Source organism: Bubalus bubalis, chromosome 2, assembly GCF_019923935.1.
Source record: "Bubalus bubalis isolate 160015118507 breed Murrah chromosome 2, NDDB_SH_1, whole genome shotgun sequence".
Taxonomy (NCBI): Eukaryota; Metazoa; Chordata; class Mammalia; order Artiodactyla; family Bovidae; genus Bubalus; species Bubalus bubalis.
In genome coordinates, this window is record NC_059158.1 from 96,288,732 (window position 1) to 96,312,523 (window position 23,792).

The 23,792-nt window shown below is 42.3% G+C and overlaps 1 protein-coding gene and 1 non-coding gene across 7 annotated transcripts in view; both read left to right on the forward strand.

Annotated features, from left to right (window-relative positions):
- CACNB4 (calcium voltage-gated channel auxiliary subunit beta 4) overlaps positions 1-23,792 on the forward strand; it is a 282,377-nt gene that overhangs the window by 127,053 nt on the left and 131,532 nt on the right. The window contains exons 1-2 of one of the 6 annotated variants that reach the window (XM_025261469.3): positions 9,261-9,607; positions 11,523-11,682. The exons of the other annotated variants lie outside the window; for them this stretch is intronic. Coding sequence (XP_025117254.1) covers positions 11,677-11,682 — 6 coding nt within the window. The 5' untranslated portion in view covers positions 9,261-9,607; positions 11,523-11,676. Of the gene's footprint in view, positions 1-9,260; positions 9,608-11,522; positions 11,683-23,792 lie in introns of those variants that run through there. 6 annotated transcript variants of the gene reach the window in all.
- Positions 22,386-22,457, forward strand: TRNAC-GCA. Its single transcript has one exon. It is a non-coding gene; the product is annotated as a tRNA-Cys (tRNA).

Here is a 23,792-nt window from a genome sequence, read left to right on the forward strand (position 1 = left end):
ATTCTGTGGTAGGCCCATTAGTAGAAGTCTAGGAGAATAGAGGGCTAGGGGAAGTATAGAAGGAGTGTGTGATTGTCTGAGGGAGCTGCGGAACGTTTTGGTGACATTTACATCGGACCTTCAAGAAAATGAATTCACTACTTAGAAAAAGTTGAGGATGAAATCTTCCCAGACGGAGGGACTATCATGTGCAGAGTTGTGAAGTGTGAAATATCATGGGACTTTCTCTCCATCAGCCCCCCACCCTCCAGGTTTTTTTTTTTTCATCAACACATTATATAAATTGTTTTCTTTGCAATAAGGGCATTGTTAAAATAACACCTCTGTGTCATTAATTCATAAGAATCTGAAGCTGAACTGGACCACTGTCTCCCAGTCAGGGTCTGAAGACTGTTGAGGACCCTCTAGGGATGTTCATGTTCTGGGTTTTCTTAGCGCTAAAAAATATCCACATTTTATCTTGTGAGCTTTTTGTTGTTGTTGATGTTAGTTACTGCAGTGTTTTGGCAGCCAAACTGCAGAAGTAGCCAAGAGTCCAGGGCCATGGTGAATTATTCACTACTTAAAGCTGTGTGTGTGTGCTCGACAATGGGCATATAACTGATGAGAAGCTACCTGATTCCTTTTTCCACGGAACTCACATTCTGGAGACAGACAGGAATTCATCAGCCTCGCTAAATGCATGTTCATGGGATTTGTGGGGGTGGGGAGGAGATGTGGGGTTTTAGGCAAAGTGCTCCGGCTAGACAGAGCCCAGAGGTGGGAGGGGGTGTGATGTGTCCAAGAAGGGGAGGCTGGCTGTAGAGGGAGAAAGGAGTCAGAGGTGCAAAATCAGGGATGTGAGGAAAGAAACGCTGAGGCCCTGCTAGATCATGTTAAAGATTGAGACTTCATCCTAAGGGCAACAGGAAACCTTAAAAGGTTTCAAATAGGAGCCGACATGATCTGGTTTCTGTTTGGAGGAGATATTAGGTACTCAGTAAGAATTCGTGGATGTTTATTGGATGACCGAATGAATCTGAAAAAAAAATAAAGATGTTATCAAATCAAAGAGAAGAAGTGCCCCCCACCCCTCACCAGAGGGAAAAACCTGAATTTCTACCTAAAAGCAGTAACAAAATAGAAAATAACATTTCATAAATTTTAAACTTAAAAAAAGTAAACTGTTTACTCCTTATAGCAAATTAGGAATTATTTGGAAATGGTTTGCCCATGGCCCTGTAGTAAGTTGGTGACTGATTCATTAGGCCCCGGTCCCTGAGTGAAACTGATCCTTCCCTTCTACATTTCCTGCTTCTTTGCAGATAAAGGGATCAGATTCCTTTCCAGCTCTCATCAGAGCTTCTCCAAATGTGAGAGCTCTGATTGCAGCCATCTCCTTGGTTTGCTTCGTCTTGACGAGTTCCAGGCGGCTCCCAGGAGGTGCAGTCACATCTTGCTCATCTTTGAGTTCCCAGTCTCTAAAGTAGTCCAGAGCAGTCAGCAATTGAGTCTAATGATTAAATTAGCACTGATTGTATGAGTTGAGCGATGTGTAGGAGGCCGGCTGGCCTAGTCTCCTCAGCCCAGCTTGGCAGAAGCATGGAAAATAAAGTTGTGTAACGTTAACAGAAATTGTGGCTGTGTGGAGTGTTTTTGCCAAGAGATTGGCATTTTTTTTTTAAAAAGAAAATTTCAGAAAGCGAGAGATTTCTGAGTAATACGTCAATCATGGGGAGGGATCTGTCATTCTGGCAAGTGAATAGTCCATGGGATTTTTTTTTTTTTTAACCATACCTACACTCATTTTTATGAATTATGAAGTATTATTTTTTCCTGGAGCCATCAAGAGTGGCAGGAAGGAGGAAAACGTGTCCATAGATTCAGTCTTCCTTCGAGTGTCTCTCGGGTTTTCTGTCTATGCCTTTTTATCCCTCTCTCTCTGTTTCTCTTTCTTGCTCTCCTCTTGCGTTCCTTGGTAAGAACCAGTCATGGCACGTGTTAAAGGATTTTCACCAGTGTCCTTTCTTAGCTGTGATAATGACAGGCTGGGGCAACCTAAGAGTGGCTGGTGGGGGTGAGGGAGGTCAGAATTCGAGTTTGTCGAGAGGCCAGGCCATTGGGAAGGTCACCATGCAGTGCTGGGCATCCTGGGGCCCGCAGGAGAGATGCAGAGCTTGGTGGAGGTGGCTGAAGGGTAGAATTGTGCTCAGGCCGAAGTGGCCTGGGAGTCCCTGCCAGCTTCAGCATACGGAGCAGCCAGGGTGGCCAGATGAAGCAGGTAGGCAGCCTGGGAGGAGGCTGGCAGGAAGGTAAGCAGGGCAACAGGAAGCAGGATGCTGGTCTCGGCTCTGCTAGCTGGGGCCAGGGACCCGCTGGGGCTTGAGAGGACCAGGTGGGTGTTAGGGGCAGGGCAAGGAATCCCACCCCAGAGACAAAGGGCACCGGGGGCTTCAGAACCCAGAGATGAGAAGCAGCAGCTGAGGCTTGTGCGGCACTGCGTTTAGTACCAGACATCATTCTGAGCACTTTTTTATATCAAGGCTTTTCATCTTACATGATAATCTTGGGATAATCCTCATTTTACAAATGAGGAGATGGATGGACACACAGAGACAGAATAGCTCACTGAGTGTTATCCAGCTGAGAAGAGACACCTCAGGGATATATGAGCAGCCTGGCTCCAGAGTTACTGCTCTGAACCAGCCTGCTCTGGAGAGTCCCCGTGATACCATTGCCGGGAGTACCATTCACACAAATTGCAGTGTGTGGGGCCCTTGCAGCTGGGCGATGTGGGTGGCCCTGATTCCATACTACTTCCTTTAAAAAAAAAAAAAGATTTTCCCCTCTGCCTTCTGATATGCCAGCCACTTTCTGTGTACTTTTTATACATTAACTCATTAGGTCCAGAACTCTCGCTACCTCCCTGTTACAGATGAGGCCCACAGAGACTTAAGGACATGCCTGCCTAGGTAGTAAGGTCTAAATTCAGACTCAGTCGACCACTGAGAAGGGAATCGATTGTAGCATTTTGTTTTCAGTTTTTTGTCTACCCTGCCAGTGGCAGATATCTGAAGCATGTCAGGGAGGGAACAGGGGTTACAAATATTAATGCTCAAAATGCCATACGAGTTTCTAGAGGGGAACAAGTGTATCTGTACTTGCAGAGCAGAAGAGGGAGAAAATCATCTAGTACACTATGCCCACTTAGTAAAACTTAAAAACAAAGAGCAAAATAATCCCCGAGGCTGAATTGGCAGGCCTTGGACTCCTTTCCTAGCCAGAGAGCCAGTGAGAGTTTAAACGCTGTTCCTTTGTTTCGTCCCTGACCTCTCAGAGTCCTGCTGCAGAACACATACATGGGCTTACAAAAGTTAAAGTCTGGAGAAATGTGGGGGAAAATTGGATAGCAGAATTCCCTTTAGTTTCCAAATCTGTATCCATTCCCTTGATCACAGCTATGTAAAACTCAAACTAATCAGCTGGTTCTGGGCTTTTCTCTTCTTCCTCCCCTCCCTTTCCAAACAAATGGAAAAGAGAAATGCTTGTCCTTTGTATTCCACCATGAATTCCATGGGTGTGCTGTACCCCCAAAGCCCAGCCCAGGTAATTAAAAGCAACTCCATGTTTCAAAGTTTGAAGCCAACAAAAACTAACTGAATGTTGCCTCGAGCTGAGAAGAGAGCTCCCTGATTTGCTGAGGACCGTATCATTCCCTCCACTGAGCTCAGCTGAGACATTTGTCAAATTGCAAGAACAACCTCTGCATCAAGAATCACGTGGCATATAGAAAATAGAATCACACAGGCAATGCCTTTTCATAAGGTCTTAACTTTGAACTGTTGATCATAGTGAGAGATGACTTGAAAGGAAACACAGTCAGCAGAGCAACCTCAAAATGGGAGGATGGCTTTGGGGGCTGTGTGGTTTGGAGGCTACTCAGGGATGAGAGATGGTGGGTTATGGGGAAACACCAACGCAAGGTGAGCCATGAGCTTTTCAGACTGGTCCTCACTGCAGCCTGAGACCGGAATAGTAGACCTGGGGGAAGTTGGTTTCTTTTTCATCCTCTCAACCAATCACCTAACTGGCATGCACGCTAAGTCGCTTCAGTCGTATCTGACTCTTTGCAACCCTATGGAGTGTAGATGGCCAGGCTCTTCTGTCCATGGGATTCTCCAGACAAGAATACTGGAGTGGGTTGCCATGCCCTCCTCCAGGGGATCTTCCCCAGCCAGGGATTGAACCCACCTCTCTTATGTCTCCTGTATTGGCAGGCAGGTTCTTTACCACTAGCACCACCTGGGAAGCCCCAGTTACTTAACTGGAGAACTCTTCAAATCAAAACTAAGAGGATGCCAATCCCTTATTTGGTGTTCAACGTCTCTTGCTGCGGTGAAATATGACACCCTTAAATTGGACCCTCAGAACTTAGACTTCACAGGATCTCAAGGCCCTTTCACCAAAAGCTGGGGGCTTTTGAGATGATCTGAAACAGGACAGAAAGTTCCCAGGGACCTCTCACTACTGTCAGCCAGCTCTCAGTTCAGAGAATCGTGGGATAGAAACGGTCAGTTCCAAGAATCTCTTGGCAGTTTCAAGTTCATTTTCTAGGAACTCAGAGTTCCTTTGGGAAAGTCCAGGCTGTGTGTCTCATTGGCTGAACTCTGGCATCAGCCTGAACAGTGGGTTGAAGCCTTGAGGTGACTTGTACATGCAGTGCTTAATTCTGCGTGGGAAGCTGCTTCAGTTGTGTTTGACACTTTGTGAACGTGTAGCCCTCCAGCCAGGCTTCTCTGTTTATGGGGTTCTCCAGGCAAGAATACTAGAGCAGGTTGCCATGGGATCTTCCTGACCCTGGGGTCAAACCCTTGTTTCTGGCATCTGACTGCATTGATAGGTGGGTTCTTGACCACTAGCGCCACCTGGGAAGCCTGCAGCGCTTATGCTGTGGAGATCTGGAGATCCAAATGCTAGGGGCAGACTCCCCAGTCTATTCATTGATTTTCAGTTGTCAGCTTGTGGGGTGACCAAATGACTTGTAATTAGACAGTTTTTAGAATGAAAGGAGAGGGAAAAATAGGGGTTTTCCCATCAAAGTGACCTTCTTTTATTTTACCAAATTCCTTCTGGGATACACCCACTCCTCCTCACTCCTTATCTTGAAAACCCTCTCAAGAAGGAAATGGGGATGGAACACTTAAATATAGAAAATTATGGCTTTGAATACAGCCATAAAGTTTAAAACCTTTCTGGGTATTAAAATGAGGGCTGGATTAGGGGACATCTGGGGTTCTCCCACCTCTGACAAATTGTTCAGCATTTTTCTATCACCCTGGGAAACAGGCAGAGCCAATGTTACATCTGTTCATAGTCCTTGAGGGGTTTGGCTGTAGGGTTGTTAGACTACCAAGATATTAATACTTTGCTTGATCCAGTGCTCCACCCTGACCGCCTACCCTGAGTTACATGTCCATACTGCATACATTTGTAATCACAAATGAGCCCCTGTTCTTTAAAGACTTTCTTTAGACCCTTACATTGGCTGTTGGGAAATGCAGGAGAGGAAATAAACCCTCCACAGTTTTCCAAGTAGGGGGCAGTTTCTCGAATCTTGCTGGTGAATTATGGAAGCGGACTGCTTCTCCCTGCTCCCTCCTGCAATTTGTGTTGTTGTTCAGTCACTAAGTAGTGTTCGAGTTTTGCGACCCCGTGGACTGTAGCATGCCAGGCTCTGTCCTCCACTATCTCCTGGAGTTTGCTCAAAATCATGTCCATTGAGTCTGTGATGCTATCTAACCATCTCTTCTTCCACCGCCCCCCTTCTCCTTTTGCCTTCTATCTTTCCCAACATCAGAGTCTTTTCCAGTAAGTTGGCTCTTTTGCCTCAGGTGGCCAAAGTATTGAAGTTTCAGCAACAGTCTTTCCAATGAATATTCAGGGTTGATTTTCTTTAGAATTGACTGGTTTGATCTCCTTGCAGTCCAAGGGACTCTCAAGAGTCTTCTCCAGCACCACAATTGAAAAGTATCAATCCTTTGGCATTCAGCCTTCTTTATGGTCCAACTCTCACATCCATACTTGACTACTAGAAAAACCACAGCTTTGACGATATGGACCTTTGCTGGCAAAGTGATGTCTCTGCTTTTTAATATGCTGTCTATATTTGTCATAGTTTTTCTTCCAAGGAGCAAGTGTCTTTTAAAAAATTTCATGGGTGCAGTCACCATCCGCAGTGATTTTGAAGCCCAAGAAAATAAAGTCTGCCACTGCTTCTACTTTTTCCCCTTCTATTGGCCATGAAGTGATGGGACTGGATACTGTGATCTTAGTTTTTTAAATGTTGAATTTCAAGCCAGCTTTTTCAGTCTCTTGATTCACCTTCCTCAAGAGGCTCTTTAGTTCCTGTTCACTTTCTGCCATTAGAGTGGTATCATCTGCCTATCTGAGGTTGTTGATATTTTTCCTGGTGATCTTCATTCCAGCTTGTGATTTCTCCAGCCTGGCATTTCACATGATGTACTCTGCATAGAAGTTTAATAAGCAGGGTGATGATATACAGCCTTGTCATACTCCTCTCCCAATTTTGAACCAGTCAGTTGTGCCACATCCAGTTAGGTTCCCATTTAAAGATATTCAGAAACTACCCATACTCTCAGTTGAAATGGTTAAACAAGGAAAAGTGAAAGTGAAAATTGCTTAGTCGTATCCCACTCTTTGCAACCCATGGACTGTATAGCGGAATTCTCTAGGCCAGAATACTGGAGTGAGTAGCCTTTCCCTTCTCCAGGGAATCTTCCAAACCCAGGGGTCGAACCCAGGTCTCCCACATTGCAGGCAGATTCTTTACCAACTGAGCCATAAGCAAAGCCCAAGAATACTGAAGTGGGTAGCCTATCCCTTCTTCAGGGGATTTTCCCGACCTAGGAATTGAACTGGGGTCTTCTGCATTACAGGCAGATTCTTTACCAACTGAGCTATCAGTTCAGTTCAGTTCAGTCGCTCAGTCGTGTCCAACTCTTTGCGACTCCATGAATTGCAGCACACCAGACCTCCCTGTCCATCACCAACTCCCGGAGTTCACTCAGACTCACGTCCATCGAGTCAGTGATGCCATCCAGCCATCTCATCCTCTGTCGTCCCCTTTTCCTCCTGCCCCCAATCCCTCCCAGCATCAGAGTCTTTTCCAATGAGTCAACTCTTCGCATGATGTGGCCAAAGTACTGGAGTTTCAGCTTTAGCATCATTCCCTCCAAAGAAATCCCAGGGCTGATCTCCTTTAGAATGGACTGGTTGGATCTCCTTGCAGTCCAAGGGACTCTCAAGAGTCTTCTCCAACACCACAGTTCAAAAGCATCAATTCTTTGGCGCTCTGAAGTGAAAATCTAAGGAGAAAAAAGACCTTCTTGCCTTGATTCTCTGTTGAGTCTGGCTAAAATATCATATGGCTATAGTTATAGAGTTAATTACAATAATAGAATCTGGGAATTCCCTGGAGGACCAGTGGTTAAGATTTGGACTTTCACTGCCATGGACCCGAGTTCAGTCCCTGGTCAGAGAACGAAGATCCCACAAGCCTTGCAGTGCATCCAGAAAAAAACAAAACAAAACAGAATCTGACACAGAAATTTGAGCTTACAAGTCTTTTGACCCAGTCCTTTTGCTTGATGGAAGGAAGAGATGAAGTTAGTTTAGGAAGTGACTTGCTCCAGGGCACATTTATCAACAGGTAGGACTGCCACTGAATCTCTTTCTATAAAATCCTTCCAATTGTACCCACCTTCTTCTGCCATAATCCTCGGTGTTGGCACAGGTGACATCTGTAGGAACCCTAGCATTCTGGGGTTCTGAAGGACTGATGAGTCCCTTGGGCATCTTTTATATTTGAAAAGATTGATACTGTTTCTAAGGTATGCAGCTGTGATTAGAAGACCCTAGTGGGACAGCACAGACCTGGAAGATCTATGATTGGCTCAGCAGTTATAGCTCTCGTGTTACTTCTTGTGACTCAGGTTTGTTCCTTTAAGAGTTACGCTTTTCAGAGATACTGGCTAGAAGGACTGTCTTCATTTCCTGGGTCCAGGGCCAGCCAGTCACTCCTGTGCTGAGTTCCCATGAACTGCAGCCAACGCCTTCCGGCTGACAAAGCAGGGTTGTCATTGATAAGTGTTTATATTGCACTTTAGACTTACAAAGTTCTTTCTCTGGGTTATTTCTTACCTCAGTTTGGCAGGTGAAGAAACTAAAGCCCATAGAAGCGGTGACTGGTCCAGAGTCATCCGACCAATTAGCAGGGAACCTGATGTTGGGCTCAACCTCTGAGTTTCTGGGTCATTGCTTTACCCTGTGAATCATGCAGCTTCTCTAGATTATGTTCTTTGCCCCTCACCAACTTCTTTTTTCCAAAATTAAGCTGACTTCTTTTACAGTGAGCTATAGAGAGCTCTTGTTTCAAAGCTGTAGTACCTTGTTGGTTGACCAGAAATCTGCAGGTAGCTAGGTACGCTTCAATGTGGCACCTGACCTTGGTCAAACTGAGTAGTGGTGTGGTGGGACCTGGGGAGGCAGTGGCACTTTTCTGATTGGGTTTTTGGAAAAAGATCAGTGCTGTTTTAAGAATATTAAAAGTCTAAGCATTGGGAAAAAGGAATTTAAGTTAAAATATTGGCTGTCGCCTAAAGGTGATTTTTAAAAAATCAAACTGAAAAAACAGAACAAACAATTTTGCGTCTGCAGAAGGGCTTTTGAGAGCTTTTGGCTTCATTTTCAAACCTCACTAGTTGGGTCACAGAGGTACTTTCTTGCCAATGAGGCAGAGAGATTTCAGTAAGAATATTGAAAACTTTTACAGTAGAAATTCCCAGAAGAAATCTTACCATCTGTTTATCCTGTTTTTCTTTTATCTTGGTTAAAAAAATTTTTTTTAAATCATTTATTGCCTGTTTGTCTTCAGTTGCATCTGTTAAGTACAGATGTTGGATCGAGATGAGTATCTGTTCACCTGTCTTTACACAATAGTCTCTGAAAATATGAAATTTCTCTGTTGCTCCCCACCCCCCCTCCAGTGGTGCGTTTCATTAAGAAGATGAGCAGTTGTGTTTAGAGTATTCCGTCGCCTGCCTTTCCCAACGTACCAAGCAGCCTTTTAGATGCTGATTCGTGTTTGTTGCAGAACTATATGATCCAGGCGAATCGGGAAGCAGCCCTCAGCTTGGCAGGGTGCTCCGAGCGGCCCTCCACTCTCCGAGGAAACGCTCTTCAGCTGACTGAAGCAGGGGAGCTGAGCCAATCAGAGGCCACTTTCCTAGCTCAGTCACCAGTCTGTGGTTAAGGAACGGTTTTGCTTTTTTATGCTCTGTATTGAGAAGGCAGATAAAATGCCAGGTCTGGACTGCCTCTGGGGATAAGCTCACCCTGTGTGATGTGAATGAATAGCATCTTGCCTGGTATATCCACAGCAGTTGATAAGGCAGGTGCAGTTCTTCCAAACAGGCCTTTTCTGTCTTTACCTCTGGCTGTGGCTTTACCTCTATAGCAGTTTTGGTTTTGCCTTGAAAGAGGTGCTCTGGATTATCAGACCTCCATGTATGACAATTTGTACCTGCATGGAATCGAAGACTCGGAGGCTGTAAGTATTTTCATAGATAGCTGATTTCCTCTCTCCTCCTCTTCTTCTCCCACTAACCACCCCCCCCTATTTCTTAGGCAACGCAGGGAACAAGGAGCTGAAAGCCAACGTTATTTGGGTGCTTGCTGGCTACTGTGTGAATGCTCTCTGTCTAGTTTAGAGTTGACTGAAATCATTCTTTATTATATAATTTCTTGTCAAGCAAAAAAGAAATTAGGGTGATAGGCAGAGTGATCTAAGTGTGTAGTCTGCCTGTATTTATACAGTCCTTGGTCCACATTTGATCTAACAAGGGGTAACTGCTCCTTGTAGACTGCCTTAAACTGTGCAGCAAGTGCCTATGTTTTCCAATAGCAGGGTTCACAGAAAAGGCTCATTCATTATATAATACACATTGTTTATTGAGCTAGCGTGAATGGAAGTGCCTCAGCGGTAGCTGTATTCTGTGCTCTCTGGCCCAACAAGCAGTGCAGATCTCCTGCTTCTTTGTGAAGGAAATCAGATGCAAAGGTTGTGGTCATATAACACCCCAGTGCAGAGGCAGGGAGTGAGTCCCTGTACTCTATCTACCCTGGAAGCCTGGAGTAGGCTCACATGTGTTTTGGCTTAGAAAACTGGACTCCTGTCCCTCCATCAGTCAGGCTCATGTAATCTATTAAAATCGGGATGAATGTGGTTTTGAGAAATCCCTAAAATCATACCATCCGAAGGCAAGCTTTCAAATCCAGGGTAGAGCTGATGACTGAGTCTTTTACTATTGCTAGTGGTGGTTCTTGATTTTTTCATCAATTATATAGACTGCTTTGGCTTGGCTCGTGGGACCTGCTGTGTGGAGACTGAATTTTCTAGGAGTGCAGTGCCATGCATGTTGCCACATTTGAAACAGGAATGTGTTATATAAGGTTCTCTGGCTAAACGACCAAATAAACAGCTTATAACAGAAGAAAAAAAACCCCTATGCTATACGTCAGTGCAGACGTATGTATCAAATGATGTGCTAGCCCTGAAAGATAGAAACCCTCCGTGCTGATGAGGCAGCCCATTTTCTTGCCTGTCTGCCTGTGAGCTCTCACTCCAACTCGTTTCCGCAAAGTCTCTCTGTGTGTTGCCCAGCGTGCTCGTAAATTACCAGCCTGTCAGCTTACTGCAAGGGACCATGGTCACAAACGGTGGCTGTGGCTGCAACGGAGAAGGTCCACGTTGGCAAGTGGGGTGGGAGGCTGGAAGCTGCAAGTGGAGGAGTGGAGTGACCTGGCTTCCTTGGCTGGGTCCTTCAGGGGCCTGATTATTTCTCCTGCCCCTTCTCTCCACACTCCCTTACAAAACAAGTGATTCCTCATTGAATCGCAACTTTTATTCCTGGTCCTTGGTTTTTAAACTTAAGTGGATTGGACTTATTGCAGAATAAACTGGTGATGTGGGACCCTGGCTGCTCTGACCAGAGTCAGCTAGGAACGAATGTCTCTGGCACCTTGTTCTCCAGAACTGTGTACATTTCGGAAACACTGGTTCAGAGGGGAGCCATTCTAAGTGGGAAAACATTCTCCCCCATCTTGGTCCGGCCTCCCAGGACGGCCGAGCTCCAGTGTCAGGTGGGAAGCGGCCGAGTGCAGTGATATGAGCCATGGCGGTAGTTGATGGCAGGAAGTGCTGGCTACCGCAGTGCCCTACTCCCGCTGACTTGATGGTGGCCAGCAGGCTGAGCTCCTGGGGCTGGGCATGTCCGCGGAGGCCAGGCAGGTGGGAAACCCAAGGAACTGAGAAAGATACCTGGACCATCCTGAGTTAAAAGTAGGGGAGGCTTTCTGATGGGTGGGATCAGAAGCATGTCCCATAAATCTGAGGGGGAAGGCAGAGGTGTTCAGAGGGGTGAACTGTCTGTGAATGCTCATTTGAGTTTATTTGTTTTTATAAGGAAGAATAATGTGATGTGTTACCCGAGATGGTGTGAACAGAGCTTCAAGCCAATGGAGAAGACTAGGCCTAAATAGCTGACCCGGTGAAGTGAAAAATAAAGCCACACCTGGAGAGCCACATCCTCTGCAGTCTTTCTCAATGCCAATGCATTTATGGCTGTAAGTGTGGGGTTTGCCCAGATGCAAGCTAAGCTCTCAGAACAGGTCTGGTGGATAGGTGTGCTGATGGCCAGCTGCAGGCCGAGAATACACAGGCACTGAATGCTGAGCATGGCGCTTCTCTTTGGGGGGTTGGGGAAGCCACCCACAAGCATCCCAGCACTCTGCGCTGTTGCAGATGTCTTTGTGGGGTGTGCGGGGTTTTACCTGTCATAAGTGATTCTATTCAGTGTGTTCACCCAGTCAGCCTGTCATAAGATCATCTCACCTGGGAACTGATCATTTATTCTGAATAAGAACAAAGGCTTATTGTACACTGTTAGCACCTCACCTCCCCGTAGTATGAGAGATTTTGGCACTGTGATGCGAGGCTTTTTCCTAAGGTCTGGTCCAGAGGTAGATAGTATATTCCTGGTACGCTAGATTTTTTGCTCGTAACTCTTTGTGTTTTACGTACTGTGTGTATAATACAAAGAGAGAGGAACAGGAGCCTTGCAGCAACACACTTAAGTCTGGGCATTTTAGACGGGAGTCCTTTGGGACCTTTTTGGACAAGTCTGTTAACTTCTGCTCTGGTTTCTAAAAGGGTGGTGAAGTGTCAGCATCATTTAGGTTTATAAGGAATCATTCATACAGAAGACCTTTTGGTGTCCCATAGCCGGGCCCCACACAGGAGTGGAGGTTTCATGGAGAACGTCACGACACTCCTTTTGTTCCCTTGACATGCATAATGAAGTGTGTAGGGGATAATGTGGTGAGTCCACACCCAGCCCAGGTCAGTTACCTCCATCACGAGCAGCCTGTCTATATTGTCTCCTATGGGAAGGTTGCCTCATTTCACCTTCCCTGCCCTCACTGGGTCTTCATGCAGCTCTTAGAACCCAAGATACTTTTCACTGGCTGAGCCCCCAGTATACACAGTGTTTTTTATCTGATGCACAATTGATTTTGACAGATCTGCTCCTCGATAAACAGATTTTATAAATGGATTCATTGTGTATTTTGATGTTTGTGAAATCAGTATATGAAAAAAATTTTTTTCATGCATCAGGGGTTATTATATCAACAGTAGGAGGGAAGTTCTTGTAGAGATAGTGACAGAAGCAGCTAAGTAGAAAAAGTTACCTAAAATCTACCCAGAGATAATTGCCATTGACATATTACTGTGTATCATTTCAGACTGTTGTTGTATATATACGTAAGTATATCATTCTAAACCTGCTACTGTGTCTTGCATTCTGTGAAGTCCTATTCTCACTTGATGAAATATTGAACACAGGAGGACTAAACTGGCCTGTGCAGGAGGTGCTTTGCAAAACTGAAAGCTCCTACATGGACCTTCTGGAATTTTGAGCATTTTAAATGAAGTTCACACTGTTAAGAGTACTTTGTAACATGAAGCCAGGCTTAATTGCCCATAAAATTAATAGCTGATTTTTCTGACATAATTTATTCCATTTTCAAATGCTTAAGTGTGAAAGTAGAGGGAGAGAGACCTGATCTTTTTCAGTAAAACAGATGATCAGATCACAATTCAAGGCATTTACTAGGGAGGGAAATATATTCTTTTAAGTGTTTTCAGTTATAGAAAGGAACCATGGTGTTTTAATTAATACTATTAGAACTCTTAAAGCAAAGGTAAATTTTATAAAATATATATATTAAAAACACATATGTAAATTTATATCTACTTACATATTATAAGGATAACTGTATGTTAATTATTTAAACTATTCATTTTCTATGAGCCGTGTAACTGTATGTGTTTGCCTACATGTCTGTGTACCCGTAGGTATACACACACTGTTCACCCGCCTCCATTGACGGACATGCACGTTTAGATACTCTCCATGCTTTGCTAATTGATGGTTAATTCTAAGTGAGTGATTTCTGCCATAGAGCTTTTGGAGAAGAAGCCTTAACTGCTTTTAAGATAAAGATACCCAAGAGGGTTGAAAAGCAACACATCCTCAAGAGAATAAATGATTGCTACTTTTAAAGATATAATATGATTTTAAAATATGAAGATATGTCCTTGTGTTTGTTAGGAAGGAGGATAAACTTCAAACAGAAGGCTTTGTGTGTTTCAGGATCTTTGGAAAAACACTCTAGGGTTACTGAGGATTAGATTTCTTTTGGAAATGTTTAGACCAGTGGTCTTTAGGGTTTGGTGGATCAGAAGATTCTTCCTGGGGTTGGAGAGTCTTTCTGGCCTATTTCCAAAGAATCAGGCCTGTCCTGTGAAAGAAATCGTCACTGACCAGAGAGGAAAACAAAGTTCTGCTTATGGTCAGTGTGATAAATTTGACTATGGAAGTCAACTTGTTTTACTCAGCAATTTTGGTGTTTGTTCTGTCTGTTAAATGATGAATAGAACCTTCTCCTTAATTGATCCTTAGCAATGATAGCTTTCTAAAATATATATTGAAATGATTTCTCAATATAATTGTCGTGGAGCTAAAGAGAGAAGTTCCTTAGATCTGGTCAGAACCCATGAATTTGCCTCTCTGAGGTCATCAGTTTTGCCTGTTTCTTGATACTTTCCATTTTCAAGCGACAAAGGGAAACATTAGGCTCAATCCCTGACTTTCACTAGGGGCTTCTGTATCTCCTTTCCTGCTGGTGTTCTGCTTCCTATTCAATTATAATGAGTCAATCAGGATTTCAGGATGTGGTCTTGAGACTCCATGTGTCGCTCTGTAGGAAGATCTGCACTGATGATTAAAAACAAAAAACCCACGCTTTTAGGGTGAGGATGGGCCATTTGCCCTAGTCCTTCCCTTTCCATCAGAGTTCAACTTGGATATTCCTTCTATGTGGACAGTTTCTCAACTGTCAGTCCATCATCTCCCTTAAACATCCCTTACCTACGTAAGCTAAGCCCCCCAAGGAAGACGAGGAGATATAACTAAATGTGCTGTGTGTGTTCTTTTACTTCCATCTCCCACTAGTCCTTTATAATAATCAAGTCATGAGCTCAGATTTCCATGACTCTAAGTTCAAAATTATACCAAGAAGGCTGTGTAGATAGAGACTCTGTATGCTGATCTAAACTGGGCTGATTTAGGTGCCTGTGGTGTGTTTGTATCGGGTCACGCGGACTGTGAACTCAGCAACAACTGCTACAGAAAGTGAGGCCATGTTGAGCAGATGCCTAGGATCTCGTTTATTGAGGATGGGGCACTAGTAGTGTGTAAACTTGAGGGAGTTTACAGTTCACATAAAATACTGGCAAGCAGATGGGAGCTGTAGATTTTTATGCCTTGGACTTTGAACTTTTAGGACTTTGAAGAGTCTAAGATAAAACCGTGTGGCCCAATCAAAAGAAAAGTGGCCCAGATAGCTCACATGACAGTTTTTAAGATCGAAATAGACCAATCCTTATTTTTACTCTACATCTATGTAATTTTTTTAAAGCACAAATGTGTGGTTTGGGCAATAAATATTTTTCTCTCTCTTAAATGGTGATGCAGTATCAGTACTTCCTATATCCTATTTTTTTCTCTTGCATCTGTTCTCAGAAATATTGAAAAGTCTTCCATTTAAAGCAGGATGTTTTGAATTTGCTTTAATTCCTTTTTGTTCAAGGGTATTGATCTGAGTACATCTTAATGGGAATACTGGCAGCTGTCAATCATTTAGGAGCTTGATCATATAGTTTGTGAATAACTTAGTCCTCTTATTTTACCTTTTTTGTTTATATAATTCTGTAATCCCTCTTTTCTTTTCAGCTTGAGCATCATACAGGAAAAAGAATCTGACTGTCAATGTTATGACTGTATTAATCGATTTGTTGAAAAGTTCAGTGAGTGATCAGGTTGTAATTAAAAGTATCTCTCAGTCTTTTTTAACCTCCATAAAACTTAAAAAATTTTTTATCTTCTACTGAACATGTCTATGAGATGGAAAATGTCAAGTTTACTTTTTGTATTTTGTGTAATGATTCATGTGTATGTGATGTATTAGTGTGATGAAAAACAGACTCAGTCAAAATTGTCAGGGATGAAGTCCTGGTCCTCTACTTCCTGGCTTGTGGCCCTGGATACATAAATTTTCTGGGCATCAGTTTCCACATCCCTGAAGTGTCAATGATAATGGAACCTGCATCTGGGGTGGTTTCAAAAATTATGTATAAAGCCCTTGAAACATATACTGTGCTTTTTGTTATTATTATTAAACATATAAAGAATATACTTATGCTTTTTGGAACAAAACATACTCATTCCTCAGCAGGTTTTGATATCCCCACCAAATCCTGTGGTCTATTTTCAGAGTAATGGTGTGGCTTTTGACAATGATTTCCAAAAGTATTGTAGTAGTTGACAGGTGAAAGTACACACTGGTCTCCTAAGGCCTTACAATTGGTCAGCTGGTTTATTGTCTTTTCAGGAGAGTGGGTGAAGGAATGTAATTGAAAAAGTGCTGGAGTTGGAGGTCTTGGACTAGCAGTGACCTTGGACAAGTCATGTAATCACTCTAATCCTCAATATTTCCCCCTGTAAAACAAAGAGGTTTGACTAGATAATTTCTAAGTTTTCTTCAAATCCAAAATCCTGTTTTATTTGCTGATAAGCAGTTTCTTTAGTTGGGATACAGATGCCACCATATGCCATTTGCTTTTTGAAATGATCAATTCCTGCAGTGTTTTGTGATAAAGGATTGGGATTTGGACCTTGAGTTTTTTCAGAGTCTTTGAAGGAGGAAGGTGTGTGTGGCACACATCTTTGAAAGGACTAGATATTTTAAAAGGGAGATTTTTTAAAATTTTAGAATTTTAGCATTAGAAGCCAAAAAAGGATGCTTTTCCTATTGCTCATTTGCTTGCCAAAACCCACATGCACTTCTAGCTCATAGCAATTCGAGCTGGAAACACTTGAGTCTCAACTCTAAGGTAAAATAAATCAAAGGCAAAAGCTTTCTGAGAAGTAAGTTTCTCCTATCTCTTATTGATGATTGAGGAGAAGTATATTTCTTCTTTAAATTATGTCTGTCTCGGGCTTTCCTGATAGCTCAGTCAGTAAAGAATCCGCCCGCAGTACAGGAGATCTGGGTTCAACCCCTGGGTCAGGAATATCCCCTGGAGAAGGAAATGGCAAACAAATCCAGTATCCTTACCTGGAAAATCCCATGGACAGAGGATCCTGGTGGGCTGCAGGCCATGGATGGAGTCACAAAGAGTCAGGCAGGACTGAGCGACTAACACTTTCACTTTCCTTCTTACTTGTATACTAGGAGAGTATTGACAAAAAGAAGTTTCAATAATTGTTTTGTGATTTAATTATCAAGAATGTTTACTGTTTGGTGTTTTCTTGCTTTACAAACTTCTTCAGTTCAGCATTATTATCCTTTGGGGTATACTGAAAACAATAATTGGTCAGTAGGAAAACCCTAGGAATAGAATAAATTCTAGGAGACATTCATTATTTTTTAAAACTTCATTTGATACAATCTGTATGATTTTCCTCTATGATAAAGCAAAAGGCCACTAAGACGAAAGAGTAAAGAATATTTACTTCAGCCCCAAATCAAATATTCCCTTAAATATTCTTTGAAGTAAGAGTTGGAGGCAAATATTTATCATCAAGCAAGTAAAGTATGATGACCATCATGGTAAAATAGTTAGTGAATAAACAAATTAGTTCCCCAGTTTATTTCCAGAGAGTGATTGCTGCTGCTGCTAAGTCGCTTCAGTCGTGTCTGACTCTGTGTGACCCCATGGACGGCAGCCCACCAGGCTCCTCTGTCCCTGAAATTCTCTAGGCAAGAATACTGGAGTGGGTTGCCATTTCCCTCTCCAGCGAGTCATTATTGCTAGCTTAATATGCAATTTCAACAGATGTCCCAGAGATTAATGTCTTGGGGTTTATTTGATTCAATGACTTTATTGATCCAAGAGGTAGAATTAACTTTATTATTAGATTTTCAAATAATCTCACATTTAATCTCATATTGTTGATGCTTAGAATGTAGGAATGGAATTATATATTTATATTATGTAGGTGACGTTGATAAGGTAGAGAAGTGCAGAACATTTCATAGTTACCATGATGATCTGGGCCTGTTGAGAAGTATGAGAATGCTGTGGAGTAAGAAGTAAAACCACACAGCTCCAGAAAGGCTAGGTAGATACTTGATTTTAGAAAGAGAAGATTCTCTTGATGGTCACATTTTATTATTAGCTAACTGAAGACTAAAAATTTGGTACATTAATACGATGTATCTTCCTTGAGTACCAATGTTAGTTTTCTTCTGTATTGTATATTTCTGAGGTTATATATTGTATTTTATTGACCCTAAGGCCTGCCCCCCCACACACACATTTTAATACGTCTGAAAAGGGGCTGCCTCTTAAATTAATGACTCAATGGCACCCCACTCCAGCACTCTTGCCTGGAAAATCCCATGGATGGAGGAGCCTGGTGGGCTGCAGTCCATGGGGTCGCTGAGGGTCGGACACGACTGAGCGACTTCACTTTCACTTTTCACTTTCATGCATTGGAGAAGGAAATGGCAACCCACTCCAGAGTTCTTGCCTGGAGAATCTCAGGGATGGGGGAGGCTGGTGGGCTGCCGTCTATGGGGTCACACAGAGTCGGACACGACTGACGCGACTTAGCAGCAGCAGCAGCATAGTTTTTTAAAGATTATTTATTTATTTTTAGTGTGCTGGGTCTTTGTTGCTGTGTGTGGGCTTTCTCTCATTGTGGTGAGTGGGGGTCATTCTTTGCTGCAGCGCACAGGCTTCTCATTGCGGGGCTTTTCTTGTTGTGCAGCGTGGGCTCTAGGCACGTGGACTTCAGTAGTCGCGGCACATGGGCTCCGTAGTTGCGGCTCTCAGGCCCTAGAACTCGCAGGTTCTAGTAGCTGTGGTGCTCAGGCTTTAGTTGCCCGAAGCATGTGGAATCTTCCCGGACCAGGGATTGAACCTGCGTCCGCTGCATTGGCAGGTGGAGTCCTATCCACTGTACCACCAGGGAAGTCCGACATCTCATAGTTTTATCAGTAGTTTTTCCCTAAGTGACACATAATCTGATGTTGAGTCTTAAAATCCTTGTCATCTTAAATTCAGTGGAGTGGAGTATTTAGGAAAAAATATTTAAGCAATACAAAGCCATAGAGTGTGAAAAATTTGTCTTCCTTGACTATATCCCACCTAATCCCTTCCTCAAAGGTAGCTGTCCTTAACCATTTAATGGGTATATCTTCAGACCTTCTTTTCCTATGAAAAGTGAAAGTGAAAGTCGTTCAGTCATGTCTGACTCTTTGTGACCCCATGGACTATACATACAGTCCATGGAATTCTCCAGGCCAGAATACTGGAGTGGGTATTCTTTCCTTTCTCCAGGGGATCTTCCCAACCCAGGGAACAAACCCAGGTCACCCGCATTGCAGGCGAATTCTTTACCAGCTAACACAATACATTGACATTTAGAAAAACGTACTTACAACACACACATCCTATTTGTAATTTTAAAAATATAAATGAGACCATAATAAATATTATTCTGTGATTTGCTTTCTTTACCTAAAAATATCCCATGGGTATTTTTCCCTATCAATCTATTCTTTTTAATAACTGAATGACATAATGAGTGTGTAGGGTGGAATTACCATAATGAATTTAGTCCACTGATAGATTTAGGATGTATTGCATTTTCAATCTTGCATATAAGTGTTATGATAGTTAATTTTCCTACATATGAATCTTTGTTTATACATGGGGCGTTTCCCCAAAATAGTTTCCTAGAACTGCAATCGCTGGGGTTAGTACATTTCAAGATTTATAGATATTGGTGAGTATTGGAAAACATTTTTATATTAAAATAAAATATAAACATTCTTTTTTGATTGAGAATAAGCCAAATTAGCTCAAGGTATTAATGTGAAATATAAGACTTCAAAGAACTTTCTTGATCAAGGGAAGCAGCTTTGGGCTGTGGCCTCCAGATTTCATAGGAAGAATTTATTTACTCTCTGTTGTAATACTTTTATTTTAAAAATCCCACAGAGATTTGCATCCCCCCCCACCCACAGTTTATTTCATTAAAGGAAAAAAAAAAAACTGAGGTTCAAGGGGGTGGGGCAACTTGTGCAGAATGACCCAGACAATTTGTGGTGGAATTGTCCCTAAAACCTCCTCATAGTGCTTTCTAGAGCAGTATTCTTTCTACAATGTCAAATTCCAGCATTAATAATATTTTAAAAATGAAATAAACCAGTGAAGGATGATATAAGCAAATTATTTCGTATGGTGCTTGCTTGACAGCTAACAAAGCAATTGGGAGTTGGGAGAACCTCTAAGATAGAGAATAGATTGCTCTCTGACCCAAATGGTGAGCTCTTTATCTAGGATTGAAATCCAGATTAAAATTGTCATTTCTTTCAAGCTTTTTTTTTTTTTGCTATTGCTTTCTGATATGGTTTGCAATCCCCAGTCATTGATGGATTAAAGTGATAATGCATCCATAAAACTTAAATGAACATTAAAAGCTCGATACTTGAGAATGTCAGAAAGAGATCCTGTGTTTTAGGAAAATGTTAGCGTTTTTGTTATTTGTATGCAGGTCTTGATAACATCTGCATGTTGATGGTACATTTGAGTCTAACCAAGAGTGACCCAAGTTCTATTTTCATTCTTTATTATTTTTGAGTCATCTCCATGAGCTTCCTATCCAGGAAAATACTTGCATAATTCAGTAGAGATATTTTTAAAAGGTAAAAGAAAAGGGACAGCAATATTTGTAAAAGGTAAAAAGAAATGACATGTTCTGGGGGGGCAGCTTGTATCACTCAGAATCTCCACCAAAAACACTGATAGCATCCTCAAATTAGGACAATTTGAAATGCTTTAATAAATTGAGGAGTTGTTAGGGTGAAAAGAAACCACAGGGGATAGTAGAGTACCCCCATGACTGTAACTGCAGAGTGGTTACCACCCTTAGATTCAGTGGGGCCAGAGAAGGGCATGATTATGGAAACCTAGGAGGACTGAGTCCTGTCAAGAAGGCTAATCAAGAAGGATCCAGCTTTGCCTTTGGAGGGATGCAGCCAGTCTAAGGGAGGAGGCTAGGGGATAAATACCCCAGTCTCCTTCTGCCCCCTCACTCTGAACTCTGCTGGGGCTCCCACTGGCCAAACCAAACCAGAAGCCAACAAGTAGGGCTTATAGGCCACCCATGCTGTGTAAGAGCAGAGTGGGAAAGAGTGGAGGCTCATCTGGAGAGGATGCTGCTTTTATTTGCACTGCTAATGGTCCTTGTTTGAATATAGTTGTGTCAATTAAGCATGCATTCTGAAGGCATTTCTGAAACACACCTCTGAAGATGCCAGCAAAGCTCCAGAGGTGCTGCTGTTGGTCATTTTTCACTGGAGATGTGAGTTGGCTTCCACATGTGTCACTATTTTCATAGTTCTACTAAAAATGGAGACCTGGATTTTAATACTTTTCTTAAAATTAAGATTTGGATTACTTCAACAAGGTCTAGCAATGGAGGAAAATAAGAGATTTAAATACTAGTTTTGTGGAGAAAGCTCGAGAAACTAAGCTGTGTGGGCTTCCATGACAATCCACTAAGATCTCTGTAGATAATGAGCAGATATAGAAAAGCAGGGATGAGACCAGCTTGTGGCTCAGCTCTGTTCCACTGTTGTGACCAGACCAGAATTAATTCTTAGGAACCCTTCTAATGTCATCACATTGTGATTCCTAGCACATAAAACCGTGGGAGGGTTGGTGGGAGTAAGGATTAGCATTGGGAGATTTTACCATTTTGATGACAGGCTCCTTATTAAAAGATGTATTGACTTAGTGGGGTGGGGGTGGGAATGCTGAGAGGAGTGTTCCCTTTATAGTGTTAAAGCACAATTGTGTTTAGCAAGGTTTATAGGAAGCCAATGGAAACTACTAAGTTGGAGGCCAGGCTTTGCCATTTTCAGTAAAGTTAAATAGATCTTCTGTGTCTCTATTAAAAAGTCCATTTTGGCTGCTTAGAGGTTATGCTGTGTAAAATTTGTGAAAATCCATTGAGTTGCATATGTATATGGCATGTTTCAGGGTGTGCATTATACTTAAATTCGAAGTTTTGGAAGTCTCTTTGGGGGAAGCAAGTGAAACTGTTGAGATTCTGGAAGCTGGTAAAGGGATTAGGATAAGATGAGCATCGTGAAGGCCCTTGTTTCCCATCGTTAGAGAAATGTACAGGGAGGAGAGTTCTTATACTGATGATGTGCTGGAAGTCCTGAGATCAAAAGAGCACTAATCCTGACTGGTGGACCAGTTGGCCAAGGATGGGACACATGAATTCTTCACTGGGAGATGGCTAGACCATGTCCTTCCAGTGTCTGGAGCTTCAGAAGGGTCTCCTGTTGCTTGGTGCTCATCTTGATCTCTTGCTTCACCACTCTCACTAGAACAGATTAGTTATTACAGTGGTGGTTACCTGCCATGTACGGCAGATACCTGACCTCTCTAAAAATTATGACTCCTAATATAAGGAGGACTCTGGGAGTAGATTTCCCCTTTGCCTCCCGCAGTGTCTGCAGGGTCAGAGTCAGGCTGTTTTCACTGGTGAGAGCTGGTCCTTATTGCTACAGAACAGTGCCAGTGCATCAGCAGAGAGCCAGTTCAGATGATAAAGAATAAAATGATGATTGCCCTGTCTCGGTTGAGGTTTATTTGAATAAAGTTCTAAGGATCAGAGGCTTCCCTGGTGGCTCAGATGGTAAAGCATCTGTCTGCAATGCAGGAGACCCAGGTTCGATTCCTGGGTTGGGAAGATCCCCTGGAGAAGGAAATGTCAGCCCACTTCAGTACTCTTGCCTGGAAAATCCCATGGACAGAGGAGCCTGGTAGGCTACAGTCTATGGAGTCGCAAAGAGTCAGACACGACTGAGCAACTTCACTTTCACTTTCTAAGGATCAGATGTTTATTCTTGGAAGAGTGTGTGCTTGGTCCATGGGTATACTCAGCAGAAAGGTGCTGATTAAGTCTTTAAATACTAAAGCTAAGCTGGGAAACGTATTGAATGAACACAATGTTTTCATTTTCAAAATTTATGTACTTATAAAATAACATATATTATTTTTAGATATTAGTTTCTCATATTAATTTTATAGATCTAATTCTTTAATTATTGCTAGTGCAGAGTGCAGTGTTGAGGCAAGATGACGTAGGTCTTATAATTGAAGTATACTATTACCTTTTGTTATTATAGATGCTTTCATGAGCTATGTTATTTTGAATTGTGTGTGCGTGTGTGTGTGTTTGTGCTTGTGTTTGTGTATGTGTTTTAAACCCCTTGGATCAAAGCTGCAAAATAAAGAACTATGCAAACTATGCAAGATATTATAACTATCAGGATTTTATTAGGACTGAGTAGTACGTTGATTAGTATGATAGTTTCGCCTAGTTATGAAATACACACTGGTATAAAAGTAGCTAAAAGAAGTTCTTCATGCCACATGCCAAACTTAGTGGGGGTGGACCGCTCCAAAAATTTTTAAGAGAAAGGAAAAGAGAGAATACAAAAAAGAAAAATAAAAGAAAATGCATAGCCTAGTTTCTGTGAATGTTTTTATTCATATTCCTTTTAAGTAAAATATGTTCTGACTGTAAGATGTGCAACTGGTTGTTAGATTTTTCGTTTGAGTGTTGCATTTACATAGAGAAGCTGGCTTTCAAAATGCCAGCCAGCAGCCAACTCAAATGCTTAAGATTTGTCTAACTTACTGACTAGTTTAGTAAGAAGATTTCCTGACGATGTTTCAAGGAAACACATATCAGAGATCTTGTTCTGGAAAACTCAACCAGAATTTTGTCAGTTTGATCTATCAGATTCTTAGGGTATTTGATTTTCACTTCCTAATTTAGGGCTTGCCAAGATTCTGTGAACATAAAACCTCACCTCCACATATTCAATTGAAGAGGATACTTTTGAAGTTCAAGATTGCCTTCCTGGAGAAAACTTAGGGATATTCATCAGGCTCTGGCTGTAAACTATACCATTTCTTTTTTTTAAAAAATTAAAAATGTTTTTTAATAGTTGATTTGCAACGATTCAGGTGTACAGCAAAGTGATGCAATTATCTACCATTTCTTTATAAGTGTAAG